Source organism: Leptopilina boulardi, unplaced genomic scaffold (genome assembly GCF_019393585.1).
Source record: "Leptopilina boulardi isolate dan_hultmark-lab unplaced genomic scaffold, ZJU_Lbou_2.1 LbouV2_216, whole genome shotgun sequence".
Lineage (NCBI taxonomy): Eukaryota > Metazoa > Arthropoda > Insecta > Hymenoptera > Figitidae > Leptopilina > Leptopilina boulardi.
Genome location: NW_026137770.1, coordinates 2,110,434 through 2,127,096, shown reverse-complemented (window position 1 = coordinate 2,127,096; position 16,663 = coordinate 2,110,434). Strand labels below are relative to the sequence as shown.

At 25.6% G+C, this 16,663-nt stretch overlaps 3 protein-coding genes across 13 annotated transcripts in view; 1 reads left to right on the top strand and 2 right to left on the bottom strand.

Moving 5' to 3' along the window:
• LOC127279483 (actin-binding LIM protein 3) overlaps positions 1-5,135 on the top strand; it is a 28,947-nt gene extending 23,812 nt beyond the window's left edge. For 5 of the 11 annotated variants that reach the window (XM_051301865.1, XM_051301863.1, XM_051301858.1 and 2 more), the window contains 3 exons: positions 1,355-1,437; positions 2,383-2,586; positions 2,942-5,135. In XM_051301865.1, coding sequence (XP_051157822.1) covers positions 1,355-1,437; positions 2,383-2,586; positions 2,942-3,055 — 401 coding nt within the window. In that variant the 3' untranslated portion in view covers positions 3,056-5,135. Of the gene's footprint in view, positions 1-1,354; positions 1,438-2,382; positions 2,587-2,941 lie in introns of those variants that run through there. The other 6 variants (XM_051301860.1, XM_051301868.1, XM_051301869.1 and 3 more) reach the window with 2 other exon arrangements.
• LOC127279481 (26S proteasome non-ATPase regulatory subunit 2-like) lies at positions 5,127-11,023 on the bottom strand. Its single transcript, XM_051301857.1, has 15 exons — positions 10,891-11,023; positions 10,652-10,708; positions 10,217-10,575; positions 9,889-10,065; positions 9,412-9,598; positions 9,011-9,313; positions 8,428-8,510; positions 8,108-8,343; positions 7,695-7,833; positions 7,495-7,615; positions 7,150-7,385; positions 6,993-7,083; positions 6,376-6,663; positions 5,930-6,124; positions 5,127-5,561 (listed from the first exon to the last, which is right to left on the bottom strand). The coding sequence occupies exons 1-15, from the start codon at positions 10,936-10,938 to the stop codon at positions 5,352-5,354; spliced, it is 2,730 nt and encodes a 909-aa protein (XP_051157814.1). The 5' UTR covers positions 10,939-11,023; the 3' UTR covers positions 5,127-5,351.
• Positions 11,024-12,164: 1,141 nt separating this feature from the next.
• Positions 12,165-16,663, bottom strand: part of LOC127279513 (uncharacterized) — a 28,697-nt gene continuing 24,198 nt past the window's right edge. Inside the window, exons 8-12 of the mRNA XM_051301909.1 lie at positions 16,304-16,502; positions 16,035-16,206; positions 15,596-15,868; positions 14,969-15,277; positions 12,165-13,169 (exon numbers count right to left, since the gene is read on the bottom strand). Of these exons, the coding sequence (XP_051157866.1) occupies positions 12,741-13,169; positions 14,969-15,277; positions 15,596-15,868; positions 16,035-16,206; positions 16,304-16,502 (1,382 nt within the window). The 3' untranslated portion in view covers positions 12,165-12,740. The remainder of the gene's footprint in view (positions 13,170-14,968; positions 15,278-15,595; positions 15,869-16,034; positions 16,207-16,303; positions 16,503-16,663) is intronic.

Sequence of the window (16,663 nt, the reverse complement as noted above, 5' to 3'; positions counted from 1 at the left end):
TTTAGCTTAACAAATCATTCGTTCTAAATGATAGATTATTATAGGTTTTTTTTATGGTAGGAATCAAGGATTTGCTTACGTGATTTTTTTCTTGAAAATTAATAATCTGAATTTTAACAGATATTTTAATTAACCCGAATTTTATAATTTATGTATATGTTAACTAATATTGTTGTCAAATTGAAAATAAACGTAGGCAATTCTTTGCAAGGTGTTTATATTTCGCTGGAAAAAAAACTTGATATTTCCAATTAATTTTTTTTTTTTTGACATTTTCCACAAACACATGTAAATAGAAGAAAATAGTCGAAAATCAGTTATTTCCAGATTTTATAACACCTTAGCAATTTTCTACTCTTGCTAATCGAATTATTCATTTTTTATTTTAAATTAAAAGAAAAGTTTTATTAACTTTTAAAAATATTCAATTTCAATTGTTGGTTGAAAAAAGCGTTCCTAGTTGAAGTTTCAAATGGAAAAATTTAGTTCAAATGAAACTTTAACAATTTAATTTTTTTTTATTTCAGCTGATCCTAAACTAAAAAAAATTGCAAATTTACTGAATTGTAGAATTTTTAAATATTCAGTTTGCTAAATTTAATTAATTAAAATTTCTTCTTTTAAAATTTAATTTAAAAACTTTTAAAACTTTCGTTTATAAATATAATTCACTACCTACAAGTAGCGATATTTATATTTTAATATTATACTTTAATTATTTTATATTTTTTTATTCGTAAATTATTATTTTAATTATATTGTAATTTTTTTTGTAATTATTTTGTAACAAAAAATTGCCCATTCAGTAGTCATTTTTGTGTTTAGTACTATTTTAAAATATTTCAAAATTTGTTTATGAAACAATTTATTAAATTTCTATTCATTTCAAATGAATTTGAATTTTGAGAAAAATATGCAAATTAAAGTTCACGGATAAAAGTTTTAACTTTTTTTATTACTTTTTTTTCTAATTTTGACTATTGGTTCGTATTTATACAAATTTTTAAATGAAAATTTTCAGCAATATTTTTAAAAATGACAAAATTTTGTTTGATAATAATTTTTCAGCTAAAAATCAGGCTTTAAATTTGAATTTTAAATCAATAATGTATTAGATTAAATAAAAAAAAACATTACTGAGTTTTAGAAATCAAGAACGTTATTCGCAATCACAGATACACGAGATTTTCTTTTGATACGAAACTTTTAACCAGGAATGTTTTCTTTTTTTTACTTGAAATTTCGAAATGCAGGGTAGAAAATAAATTTTTATAGTCTCTAGTTGTTAAAAAAAAATCTGGTTTGTGCAATACAGTTTTGACATGGTGTTTACCCGTTTTTCCTCCAAATTTAGTATCAACAGGCAGCATCACGGATGTGGACCGGCGGGCACTGGTATGTACCACAGCCCCGTACTACTCCCAGCGAATTAGCATGGTTTGTAGCTTTGCACTCGCATCCTTATTGCAATTTTGCTTGTATATTTGAAGAAAAAAAAAGTTCAATATTTTTTGTTTTTGTATCTTCAGTAAAAATAAGAATCAGTAATTCCATATGTAAATTGAACATTTATCATTTTAAATAAGTGAACTGTTTTATAAATTATAAATAATGTGTTTTCATATTTTTTATATAAAAAATAGACATTTTTTTTTGAGATTCGTAATTATTTTAAGAAATTTTTGTTTTTAGTTATTTAGGATAGAAATAGTTGAAATTCTACACGTCACTATAGGACGCATGTACAAATAGCTTTTTTATTATCACAAAAATAAAAGATTTTTATTACACTTATCATAGAATTCAATTGTGAATTATCAGTTTATGCGATTGTACATAGCACTGTAAATTTTTGCATGACGCTTACTGTTAATTCTTAAGAATATTGATTTTTTTTTTACATTAAAATTTTTTGTTTAATTCATGTCATGTATATTTTCTTTTCTTTTTAATTAATGTATTTGGAGTGAGGCATTTCACAGATTTGGCACTATAAAGTAACACCGACTGTTTTGCCATTTTGTTTTATTTTCTCAAATTTATATTTATAATATAATTTAATTTTCTTTACGTGACGATTATTTTGCAATTTACAATAAGAAAATATTTTTTACTTAATGCAAAATTTATATTGTGATAATTTATCGTGAAAAAATATTGAGAAAGTTTTTTTTTGCTTGATTGCGTTTTGCATATTTATTAATTAATGTTTTTAGTTACGTGGTTATATGTCACGAGGCAAGAATGAAAATCGTATATTTTTTTTATTAATTTCACATATATATATATATATTATATTTATTAAAGTTTCTTCTTCGTGTTTCGATGTTAAGAATAAGTGTCTTTATATTGGCGGAAAATTAATTGTTATTATTGATTTAGAATGACGGTGGAATCTTGCCATCATCAACCACCTACACAGGAGGATTAGGATCGGTAGTTGTGGGTCACAGTGGTCATCATGTGAGACGTTCTTTACCGGATATGGGTGCAGCACCTACCGAACCTCCAAAACTTTATCCTTATCACCTGCTCACGATCACAAATTATCGATTGCCCGCTGACGTTGATCGCTGCAATCTCGAGGTATGTCTTAATGTTACTATACTTGCGTTTGAAATTATTTTTTATTATTTATTTGACTAAAATAAATTCGGATTTTTATCTATCCGAAATTTTCATTTGTCTAAAAATTCAAACAAAATAAAAAAATTGGACTAAGAGTAATTTAAAACCCCCAAAATTATCAAAAGAAATTTTATTGCTTCCTCCTCTGTAGAGAAATTATTTTTACTTTTAAATAATAATTTTAATTATTTTATAAATTATCATAATTTGAAAAAATTCTCATAAATTTTGAGATAATAAATTGCAAAATAAATAAACTCCGAAGTTTTAGATAATTTCTTTTTTTAAAAAAAAAACATTTTTATACTTTTAGCGGCATTTATCTGACGTTGAATTTCAACATACACTACAATGCTCTCGTGCTGAATTCTACAGACTGCCACAATGGCGTCGCAACGAAATCAAAAGGCGTGCACGTTTATTCTAACTGCTTTTTTCGCAGTTGTTCTCGTTTTTTTTTTTTTTTTTTAATTACCAAAAGCGCCGTATCACCGTATCGGTACAGGGTAAACATTCCTTCAAAAGCAATTATTATTGTTTATCACTTAAAACATTATATTATTCATCGATTCACACTTGGCACGAAAACTTTTTATCACTGCATTGTTGCTAAAAAATTAAAGATGAAGAAAATAGCAAAACACAAAAAAAAGAAGGAAACCCCGTTCCGAATAATACTGCCGTTTAACATTTAAAAAAAAAATCGAGTCAAAAGTGTTGTCAATTTTAATATTGTTTTACTCCCTTTTTATAAATATTTATAAAAATTGAATAAAATTGCTGATAAACTTCAGCAAAGTATGTAGAATTTTTCTAATGAAACATATAGGAAAACTTTATCCTTTTATTAAGGAAAAAAAACGAAAATTAGCTTTTTCAGAATTTATTTAAATTTTCCTAAACAAGCACAAGTATCAAAGTGATGTTTAGATTAATGGAGACAAAAATATACATTGAAAACTATGTACATTTATATTAGAAATAAGTTTCTAATTGCCTAAAAAAAAATCCATATTAGTATATTATTATTATTATTATTAAAAAATAAAGGTAAAAATTTGTTTTACCTTGAGATTTTGGACAACGCAAAACCTTAAACTACGTCGAAGTTTTATTAACTTTGTAATATTATTGATTTGTACTTTAAAATAATGAGAGCAGAGTGTATTTTCTTCGTGGAAAGAAACGCTCATTTAGAAACTAGATCTCATCATCCAATTGAGTTTTGAGTTTTTAATTTTATGCAAAACTACCACGTGACTCGTTTTACAACTCAAGCGCTGATGATGTTTTTTTTTTGACAATGGCAGAAAAGGGGACGTGCTTGTTGCAATATATTATTGTAAATAAGAACAAAAATATCAAAAAGAAAATGAAAAAAGTAAAACCTATAAAAAAAATATCTATCAATTAAAGAGCAAAAACTCAACACTTAAACTTGCTTAGTTCAGTCACGAATATATTCATACTCCATGAGATGTTTATTACTTCGTTAAATTACAGATGAAAAAAAAGCAGAAAAAATAAAAAAAAAAACTACTACGATTTAAACATTTTAATAAACTATTATTGTATTATTATATTTTACTATAAGCGAAAATAGCAAGTACAATTTAAGTAGCTAGGAGCCGTATAGCTTTCTAAAATGAGAATAGTTTATATATATATATATTATACATAATTATTATATCTGTATGAAATTTATTATAATTGTACCATCATCAACGCGCGCAGTCAAATTTTCACTTTTTATCTCTGTTTTAAGATGCGAATTACATGGATTGTGCCCTTGTTTTTCTCTATGAACACTGCGCGATTTTTAATTAGAAAAAAAAAGCAATGACTTTAGATGCATGAAACAAAGAAATTGTTTTTAAAAATGAAAATAGTGTGGAGAGAAGGAAGAGAAAAAAAATAAATAAATGATAGAGAATAAAATAAAACAAATCGATTGATAACAAGAAAGAAAAAAATGATTTATATAAAATAAAAATCAATTTTTTGCGTGACAACTTAAACGCATGTTTAATTTTGATCGTACTTTTTTTTCTGCAAAACTTTCCAACGCTATTCATTGTTTTTTTTCCACCGTGCCTACGCGTAAATGTCTTCGGGCATTTAGAGAATTTTTTTTTTTTAATTTTGAAATTCTTTTCTCAAATTGTAAAACCTGATGAGAAATAGTGAAATGAAAAATATTGAATGTTTGAAAACTACTTCCGCTTTTCTGCTTAAACGGCTAAAGCATGCATTGTGTTTTGGGCTGAATTTCTGTGGTAGATGATAATAATAATCAAAGTAATTATATTTACGTGTAACATATTGTTGACAAAAAAAACAAGCTTTGAAAAATCTGATCACAGGTGTACGATACACGGTGCAACGTTTTAGCTTATCCCATTTAAAAAAAAAAAAAATTTACCTGTGTATTTTTCTGTTGTATAAAAAGCACATCGCTTCCGCTAGTCCCTATAAAATAAATGCAAACTACTAAGTAGTCAATTTAACATTGTCTGTAATTTATTTATATATATATATAAATTATATAGATTCGTTGAATTATTTCGACGCGTTAAATTATAATTTACTTGTAAATCCATTAATTAATTTAATTATTAATTAAGTTTGAAACTTAATCTAGAAAATTGTTTTGTATTTTAAGGAACTTTCTCGAGATAAATTGATTTATAAACTAGAAATATTTAGTTAATTTTTGTTTTTTTTTAAGATTTGTTGATTTTCTCGCGTAAAATAACAAAACCTTCCATAACACTTGAGAGGGGTTCGTAATCATCTGTTACCAGTTCGGCCCTTTCTCCGACAGAAATTAATACTGGAGTAGTATGAACATGACCACCAGAAATACATTTGGGATTCCCAACTTTACCAATTGTATCCACAGCTTGACCAACTCGAACTGACACAGGCAGAGTCTGAAATTATTTTTTTTTTTTTTATTAACAAAAATTTATTTACTGACAAAAGTTGAATATAGGCTATTTTTTATTCGTCTTTTTTAAAGAATTTTGTTATTTATACACAAAGTACCAATATAATTTTTACTTTATAAAACTTTTAAGAGTTAAAAAAAATTTTTCAATTTTAATGTTTTTTTTTAATCATAAAATAGTCAAAAGTTTGATTATCTTATAATTCAACATTTTTTTATAATTTGAAAATCTTACAAACATCATTTTGATATTTATAATATTTTAAAATTAAAAAAAATTAATTAATTTGAAATAATATTGATGAAAAATATATTAAAAGTAAAATTAGAGAATAAATTTGAAAATTGTACTTTTAAATCCTTGTCGAGAGTAACAATCCAACGGGGTTCAATTGCAGTAGCCAAACAATACAACAAATAATGCGATTTGCTTAAAATTAGATTTTTGCAGTCCAGAAAAGCAACGAAAACGACCATTAATCCAGCCAGTGCTGTGTAATCCAATACTTTAGAAGAAAATCTCAAAGGACATAGTGATAGTGTTCCCTGAAAGTTCAAAAAAATGTATGCTTGGTATTTATTTTAAAAATAACTTTTTTTTTTAAAGCAAAAAATATATTCTTTCAATTCTTTATTAAAAAAATTTGATAATGAAGAAAAAAGTAATGATTTTTTTATGTGTATTTCATAAATGATCTTGTAAATTATTTATTGTAATTTATCTCATAGAAATGATGTTATTAAGAAATATTTTTTTTCGATGATTTAATTTTAAAAGGGAATTAATTAAAAATTACTTTTCCAAGATGAATAAGTCCTTGGGATATGCGAACTAAAAATAAATGTGAAGAATTTTTTGCATGATAGGCAGCAAGTTGTCTTAACATTGTCGCTAATCGTGCATTATTTGTTCCAGCCCCAATGAGTCCTAGTCCAAAAATTGCATTTAATGACACTTCTGAATCATTATCGTGACTATATTTATTTAATACGTCGACTAATGCTGGATCGGGATTCGATATTGATGATAGAGCCAAAGCAAGTGGAACGGCCCTTCGTGCCTGTGGAGGACCATATCTTCCAACCTATTTCGATCAGAAGTATTCATTTTATTTCATTTCTTTTATTAATTCACATCTAATTTTTATTTATTCCAATTGCAATTTAACGTAATTCCTCAGCAATACAGAATTTGTATTCACAGTTCTTTTTAATAATTTGAAATTTTGTTTTATATTTTATCATTTTTAACAAATTTAATTGAATTTATAATTAAATAATTATTTTCAATTTTTTCGATAAGATAAAAATGACATGAAACGTCATATTCATTTAATTCATATATAATTTATTTCATCCTTCAGTTATTGGAGAAAGAAAAAGAATTTAAATTGAAATCTGAAATCGTCTTTACCTGTCCAAATATTCTTGAATTCTCTTTCCCCTCGGCTAGACCGACGACACCAACTCCAAGAGAAGCGATAGCTTGAGAAAGACCAATGAACCTGAAAATTAAATTTACTTTGATTTAATGTAAATTAGAGTTATTGCAAAAGTTGAAAAATTTTTACGAGGGAGAATCTTCTTTATTAGTTTCTGAGGAAGTTTTGCTTTTTGGCGAATTTTTATCGTTGTTATTTCCTTGAAAGTTGAAAATCGAAGGCAAAGCGGGTGGTTGACAGCAATTATCTGGTGGCACACTATTTGTCGATTTTGAAGAAATTTTATCACTGTCCACTGGTTCCGAACAGATTTGCAATAATTCTTGAACTATTAAAACGTCACCGGTACCAGCATATGAGCAAACCTGCAAAATTTTCCACAATAATCTTTTTTTGTGTATTTATTTAGAATTTTTAAAATATGATGCAAAATATTGTTTTTTTTTTAGAATTTTTAGAATAATTTTGAATTACTTGAAGCATTGTTTGGGAAGCTAATTTGTAAGGTTCTGGTAAAACTTCAAGAGCTGCCGAAAGTGTTTCAATAGCATCACGACGACCCATGTAAATTAATCCCAAGGCGAGTGGAAGAAATCTGATAAATTTTACATACATAAAATTTTAATAGTACAATATTTATGAATTTTTATTTTTTTTTTTTTTCAATAACAAACCTGGAGTATGTATCTGATAATTCCTGAGGTGTGGACTCCAAGAGTTTTTGAAGAATTGTCGAAGACGCTTCGGAATTAGTTGAGCCAACATTTATTAGACCCAATGAAATAGCAGCAAGTGACACAATTTCCCTGGAGCCTTTATAACACGTTTTCAATTTAAAGTTTTAATTTCGATAATTCAAATAACACTTTTATTTGATTATTATTTTATTTCTGGAGTATTTCAGGAATATTTTTGAAAAATGCTCCAGAAATATTCAAAACTCCTAAATTTGAATTATTTTTTTTTGTGAATATTCTTATAAAATCTTCTATGAAAATGATTAAAATTTACTCTATTTTGTTATTCTTTTTTTTCTATTAATTAAAAAAAAATCTTTTTTAGACATCAAAAATTAATTAAAAATTACTTTGTCTGTCCAATAATACATTGATCATTAATTGTGAGACGTCATTTCTTTGAGTGCCAGCGTAAGCCATACCAAGACCCAAAACAGCACCAATTCTTAATTTTTGATTTTGATCCATTACGTATTCATTGAGAAGTGCCAAGGCTGGATCACATTCATTGCGAACGCCACAATTCACTATACCAATTGCCAATAGAGCTCCAGATTTGATAAAATCTTCATTTGAATAAAGATACCTGAGTGTGAAATAAATTATCATTAAAATTCCATTTTTTTCATTTAATTATTTACATTCGCCTAATAATTAGTTACAAATTAACTTGTCGATTGGTACAAGTCCTCCGTCCACGTCCCACATGTGAATTAGGCCCAATGAAGCAGTCGCTGACAGCATCCCATGTTCCTTATTTTGAAAAAATATATTAATTGAAAAATAATTTATTTTTTATTTATAAAAAATTTTTTTTTTTTTTACTAAAGTCTGAAATATAATTTAAGATAGAAATTTTATTTAAATTCTAATGCCAAAAATACTAATTTTGGTATTATAATTGTTTAATCAAAATATTGATTATGGAAAATTTTCAACAGATGTGCATTTCAATGGTGCTCTTCTCTAAAATCATTGCAAGTGGTTATAAAGCCCGACTATTTTGGAGTCATAAAATATATTTTATATAATATCTACAAAATTATGAATAATTTTGGGTTTGTCATTTATGGATATATCACAAGGTTTATGATTTTAGTAATTATAAAACTTTAAACCATTTTTAGAGATTTCACATATTCGTTAAAAAAATATTTTTAAAATTAATTTCTAAAAACGACTGTTAAAAAATATGTAATATAAAATTATAAAATAATTGTCATGTGAATTATTATTGTTTTTAAATAATATACCTTGTTTTTGTAAACCCAAGATTCCTCTGGATCCGACATTAATTTATCAACTCCAAATCCAGTATGTACAAAACCGGAAGCAAAACTAGCAGCCAAATTTGCTCTAGCTGAATCGTGTTCTATTCGTTTTAAAATTCCTGTTTGTTCCAACCAAGATTTATAAATTTCCTCTGGTAATTTAGGTTCTAAAATATCTAATTCTCGGGCTAGCATTTGAAAATGTTCATTCACATGTACATTGCTTATTATTGTCTCAATATCATTTGCTTCTTCACCCTTGTAATCTTTTCTCAATGGCTTATCCTATAGAAAAAAAGATAATTCATATAACAATTATTCATTTTTAAAAAAATAATGAAAAATAAATTTTTTAAATAATTTTATTTTTTTTATTATTATACCTGCTGTCTGGCCACTAAGAATGCTAATTGCTTTTTCATTAATGAATCAGGACAGATTGTAAAACACTCGGAAACTAAATCATAATCTTGAAGTTGCATGGCTATTAAAATTGCCTTACAATAATCGCCAAATTTTAAATAATTATTTGCCACTGATTGCAAAATTTTTTGTCGATCGAATTCTTCGCTGCAATATTTATATAGGGATTTTGAAAATTATTAATAGAAAAAATTAGATGTATAAAAATAAATAAATAAATTCCAAATAAAACAAAATTTATAAATTTTTTAATTATTTTACCTTTTTTTAATAATTTAAAAATAATTTAATCGTCAATGTACAAGATTTACTATTTCTTAATTAATTTATTTAATTATTCATCTTTATAATTTTGTTTACTGTAGAATAATATTTTAACATCGTTAATTCAAGATAAAGTAATTATACAAATATAACAAAAAAAAAAAAAAAATTACCTGTAAGCAGCACAACTTGCGAGATAATTACAAACTCTTAAATAATTTGTCGAATCCAAATGTTTATCTAATAATTCTATTTGATCTATCTCTAAACTGAGATCACATGCTTGAATTTCAGCATTATCCTTCATATCAAATTTTATTATATTCTTTATCAATGACATTAACTGTTTTCTAAATAAAAAAAGATAAATTTTTAATTTTTATATTTGATTTTGATTTAATTAATTACTTTTGAAATTAAAATTTTTATTTTTATTTGTAAACGAAAGGAATTTCATCAAACTAAATTAATTTATTGATGTATTAAATTTGTTTCGTTTACTTAATTATATGTTCGTGTTCAATTGGCATATTCGACCATTCATCAATAATTTCCAATTCCAATCGTCGAATGTATTCATGACCCCAATCACCAGGATCAATCATTGTTCCTTGGAGACAAAAATTGAGACATTCCCTTGAACTGTAAGTGGCACCTGCCAATGCTAAAACACTGAGAATATCAGCAAATTGGACTTTAACTTCTTTTGTTTTAATTTTCCCATAAATTCTTTTCAAAAGATCATAAGAGTTTCTTAAGTATTTCAAAGGCTTTGGAACTGATGTCATTGACGTTGTCGAAGTTTGCATCAATTTTTTCAATTGTATCAACGATGTCATTAATTCATTTTCACTATTGTTCTTAAATCGAGAATTAACAAAAAAAAATTTGTTTTATTTTTTTCATTTTAAATCATTAATTTTTTTTAATACTCACTGATAAATCTTCAACTATCTGCAGAAGATCTTCTTCCAAACATGTATCGTCTTCATTCTGGTAATTAATTAAATTTTTATTAAGTTTATCTAATTAATTAATTAAATTTATTAGTGAAAATTATATAACTTGTTTTGTTATTAGAGACAAATTGGTTAATTTTTAAAAATTGTTCACATTTTAGCTTTAATGTATTTTATTTCAATTCAACAATAAATTAATTATAATTAGTTTCTTACTTTATGAATTTCCGTCTCTGGTTTAGATTTGTTAACAGTTTGAGACATTTTCGTCAATTAGGTAATTAAATTCGTTATCTAACAAGATTCTGCTTGTAAAATAAATGGAAATAACGTGAAGTTGAATAAAGTGAAAAAAAAACATTTTTCGAAACAAGTGACAATCAGAAAATTACTCCATGTAAGCTTCCACAAAAAAATAATAATACATATTTTCAAATTTTTTATTCTTTATTTTTTTCAACATTAATATTTTTATTCAACAATTTCTTAAAGTATCATAAAATATTTATCCTTAACAATATTTACATTTTTTTTATCAAGTGTACAAAAATTGATTATTTCTATTGATAACAAATATACAATAAAACTTCTTTATAATCCGTCGATTTGAGTCGGTCAACAAAATTGAAATCCATATTGCAATCATAAAATATATTTTCTTTGATGGTTATATATAAATAAAAAAAAAAATCGTACAATCGTAAAATATATATGATTGGAGTGATAAAGAGCTTAAATTATGATTTTGATTCGAACAAGTGATTTGAAATATGTAATATCTTTATAAACATAAAATTATACTGCGACATCGAGTCGTTTATAGATATGAAAATAGCCAAAGTTAAATCGTATTTTAAATTTAAAAAATTCTAATATTGCAAATAACAAATTCAACTTGTTCCATCTTTTTCTATTTAATTATTATATAAATAATAATTATATACAAATTATAATACTACATTTAATTATAATCGGAGTTGCTCGATAAATGGAGCCCATTGATCATAATAGGTATGTCTAAGCGCTTTGTCTATTACGACTATTATCAATAATTACGCATCTCTTGTCTTCCTGAAGAAAGCGTATTCATAAAGATGTGACATTTTTTTATTTAACAATAATAAATTATTTCACTTTAGTTCTCGATATCAGTCTTTTTCATATATTCCTTTATTGTTATATTAGTAACTTCTTATTTTCTTGAGGTACTGCAGATATTATTAAAAATTATTGGTCGTGAGAAAACAATTAAGCAGAAACGATACCTGTTTTTAATTGATAATTTTAATGACAATTTAAAATTACGTTCGTTTTTATTCAAGTTATCTTTTGACTTTGCAATTTTCCATTAATTTAATTTTCTGTTTTTGAATGAAAAAATTTCTTCAAATTCAAAAATTAAATTATAAATTTATTTCTATAAATATAAAACAATTAATTAATAGTATTTAATAATAATTATTATTAATATCACATAAAATTTGCAGAAGCCTCTTTTTTTTGGAAATTAATTTTTCTAAATTTATAAAAACGTATCTGCTTAAAATAAATATTCAGAAAAATATTTTTTAATAAGTTTTTCAGATGAACACTCTGTAAAATGGTGAATTATTCAGTTAAAAATCACCAGGATTGTATTTTTATTTTAAAAACTTCGTTTTGTGAATTTTTTTTACTGGACATTGTTTTTATATAATAAAAAAATAGTAGAAACTTTGTTGCAACAAAATATGATGCAAAATACTATAGTTTATCAAAACGAGTCAAAGTTTATAATGAAAATTATTTTGCATTCTATAAAATAACGCAAAATTTCATATCGCATTGACTCGCAGTCAGCGCTTTTTTTATTCTAATCTTAAATTACCTAATGTACCCGCAGAAATGCATAAATGGTACAAAAACATTATATATTTTTATGAAAAGTTTAAAAAATTAGACTCGAATTTTTCAAACAGAAAATAAAATTAAAATCGAAATAAAAAAAAAAAAAAAAAAAAAAAAAAAAAATGGTAGAAAAAAGAAAAATTTTAAATTTTTAATGTAAAATTTTTACCCTAAAAATCTTATAATTTAGAGGAAGTTCCACTCTCAAGATTAGGAACAGCGGGCCTAATTCCATTTAATTCGTCTTGAATTTCTTGAAGTGATTTTCCCTTAGTTTCGGGTAAAATTAAAACCGTGAAAAATACGGCTATCACACAACATGCACTGAATATCCAAAAAGCAGTGTGTGAGCCAAATAAAGTTTCAATGTTACTGAAGAATTTTGTGAGAATGAATGCAAGACCCCAGCATACGAAAACTGTTATCCCGGATGCTTTTGCCTTGACGTCGGATGCAAACATTTCACCCATGACCGCCCATGGTAGTGGTCCCCAGCCAATACTGTAAAGGGAAATGTAAATCACCAAGGAAACTACCGGTAACCATGAAATACTCTCGACATCGGCGTGTTGCACGTTCTTTAGGAAGAAAAACAATCCCAATGCACCCTGAAACAAGAATTTAAAATGTTTTAATTAGTTCACCAAGTCTTTCTTTTGTTTCGTAAAATGTGACTTTTCATTTTATGTTAAAATAAACATAAAATTAACAATATTGTAAATATATAAATTTATTGTTTTTTAAGATTTTATAAAAAATGAAATCACTTGTGCGTGAATATTTTATTTACCAAAAAAAATTAATTATTGTATTTTGTTTATTTGATCTAAAATAAATTTTCTTTTGCTTATAAGCAAAATTATTTTCTTGTACACAATAAATTTTTTTAATAATATGAAAAAAAATTTTGTAAGAGCAATTATTATTTTCAATGTCATATTTTTTCGTTATAATTAAACATTTGTCTTTAGTGAAATATTGTTTTTTTTTTAAATAATACTGTTTCAAGTGAAGTAATTGTTATTAATAAATGTTATTTAAATGATTTTCCGTTAACGAATTGTTAATAAGAGAATAAATTTATATCGTCGCAGGCGCATGAGTCACGTTTTTTACTCGAGCGTAAAATATTCTTGTAACAGGTCGATGTAACAATGATTGACGGAAGTTCTTCTCAAGGATCAAGATCAAAGTTAATGAGTCTCACCGAATTACAATGTGCGATAACAATTTATTTTATCATCGCATTCTAAACATTCCACAAACATTACTTCATTCGTAATTTTTTTTTTTCAAAATTAATCTACCAAAGATTGTAAACATAAAACTTGTGCCAACATTTTTGTTTTTACACAATTTCGTATAATAGCACGTGGAATATTCCATTATAAAATATTTTATTCATATTTTTAAGGAATATTTTAATATCACACGTTTGGACTATTTTTTAATATTGCACATGAATAACTCATTGAAATATTTTTAAAGTTCTTTTTGTGGTATATCATAAAAATATATAGTAAATAAAAAACTATAAATTTTTTAAATGAAAAGTAATAACGAATTGTATATTGATAAGAATGCGGTTCTGCTAATTACACATAGTTCATTTTTTTAACAGTATTATTTGAAATTTACGATTCTACACAATCACAATGAAAATTGCAAAATGTATCGGTGTTATGTATTTTCATACGTAATATCGTCAATGGTATTACATAAATCGAGCATTCATAAAAGTATGTGGTTTTAATTAATATGCTTGGGAATCTCGGAAATTCCATTCTAAATAAGTCCAAAGAAATATTTACAAAAACGATACCTGACTTGCAAAATAAAGTGCATTTGCACTTATTTTAAACTCGCGTCTTCTCAGCTTTAAACAAAAATTGTATTTTATTTTTTATTTTAAGTAGAAATTACAATTAAATTATTTTTGTATTGAATGACATTTAATTCAGAATTTTTTTTTTTTTAATCCTAAAACTACCTATATTTTTAAAGTAAAAAAAAGTAGATACAGCTTTAATACTCAAGATTTGCAGGATTAAAGTAAAATGATTCATTTCAAAAATTGTAATAAAAAAGTTGAAATTATTTTTAGAAACAATTTTTTTTTCTGTAAATTAAATTTTTCAATGATCATTCTGAAAATACACGTTTTATGAGTATCAGTAACTTAATTTTTTTTTTTCCTATCAGTTTAACTGAATTTTCATATGAATAATGAACAACAAGGCCTCCTTGAATTTATATTATGAAGACATTGTATACAATAATAATAAGGAATATGACCCTCGCCTAATTTCTCAATTATTATTTCTAGACGTGTGCAATATAATAAAATTAATTTGAATTTTAAATAAATACAACAATTATTAATTTTTATTTTCATCATTGAACTTACCAAGGTGACTGCAGTTCCAACACCGGAAATAACTAAAAGAATTCTTCGTCCGAGTCGTTCAATGACGAGTGGTGTCACCATAGACGCCAATACTTGAACAACACCAATGATGATTGTCGACAGTGATGTACTAAGTGCAGTACCCGTACTTTTGAAAATACTCTCGGCATAAATCAAAACAACATTTATTCCCGTGAGTTGTTGAAAACTCACCAATGCACAGGTGAATAACAGAGCTTTAAAATTCGCCTTCACTTTGAATAAATCCGAGAGGGTTGTCTGTGTTCTAAATGCAGCATCCACTGTAGCCTATATAAGAAATTTAAAAGAATTATTATTTTATCAATTTTATAATAATTCATTAAAATATTTTATTTATTATTAATAATTTTTTATTCAGAAATTGATTTTAATTATTTAAAATATTGTTGCAGCGATTTGTAGAATAATCGAATTTTCTTATTTTGGTTTTAATTTTCTATACGTCATCAATTTGTATGACGTAAGTGATATATGGTTCGTTAGCCTTTGAGAAAAGCCTTCCGCATATAGTATGAGTGTACGTGATTGGCATATGTATATATATAGTAAAGTAAAATTATCGGATATATTTAATTAAATACGAACCTGCATCTCATCAGCTTCCTTTTGTACACTGGTTGTACTTTTTCCTCGTAATCTGGCCAGTGATTTTATGGCCTCGTCTTTTTGTCCTTTTCCCAAAAGATAATAAGGAGATTCAGGCATAAAAATAAAGGAAATGAAAAAGATTATTGGCAATGAACCACATGCCATCCAAAGAACCATGTACGACACGTATGGTCCAATTGCATAGGAAAATAATAAACCAATTGTTATAAACAATTGCAGAAAGGATCCTAATGAACCTCTTATTGACGTCTGTAAAAAGGAAAAAAGATTTCAAAATTAATTTCTAATTTTTTAATTATTTTTTAAATCTTTTTATTGTATTTAATTTAGAAATTTTTAAATCAATTTTCTTAATCTAAGTGAAATTTGAAAAAAAAAATTTACCAATCAAAATGGTTTTCTTGTCAAGACTTACTTCTGCGATTTCACCGATATACATGGGAAGAATAGTAAAGGGAATTGCGAGGGCAAAACCAAAAACTAATCTAGCAGCATATAATTGATATATACTTCTTGCACTTGCTATCATTATCCAACCAATTAAAAATGGTACCGTGCTGAACAAAAGACCTTTTTTTCGGCCAATTCTAGAAAAAAAATTAAAATCATTTAGATTTTTGAAAAAAAAAAAATAAATAAAATGTGTGTTAAGAAAATGAAGATTTCAAAAAAATGTTAATTTACTTTTCTACTAAAATTCCTGCCGCAAAGCAGCCGAAAATTGCTCCCATCGGTACCAACGATCCAATCCAGGAAGCTTCTTCCTTTGAAATTGGATATTGTAAAGGATTGTCAGGATTCACGGGATTATTTTCTGTTAATCGAGGAAGAATTGGACTTGTCCATCCCAGCATTGCTCCTGTTGCGACAATACATAGGTTACCTGGAAAATATATAATCAATTCGAAAATATTAGAAAAGTTCATAAACGAATTTCATTTTATGAAATTTATTTTTAATTTTGCATTGGAAATGTTCTTCAGCACCAGTGAAGAATTATAAAAAGAGAAAGAGAAGAAATAATTATTAAAAGATTAACACACT

Excerpts from the sequence above, each read along its gene's own strand:
- LOC127279481 (XM_051301857.1), bottom strand. The coding sequence starts at position 10,938 with ATGTCTCAAACTGTTAACAAATCTAAACCAGAGACGGAAATTCATAAA. Across the intron at positions 7,834-8,107 it reads TGTATTATTGGACAGACAAA|GCTCCAGGGAAATTGTGTCA; the intron begins GTAATTTTTAAT and ends CGTGTTATAAAG. Across the intron at positions 7,386-7,494 it reads CTTCCCAAACAATGCTTCAA|GTTTGCTCATATGCTGGTAC; the intron begins GTAATTCAAAAT and ends AAAATTTTGCAG.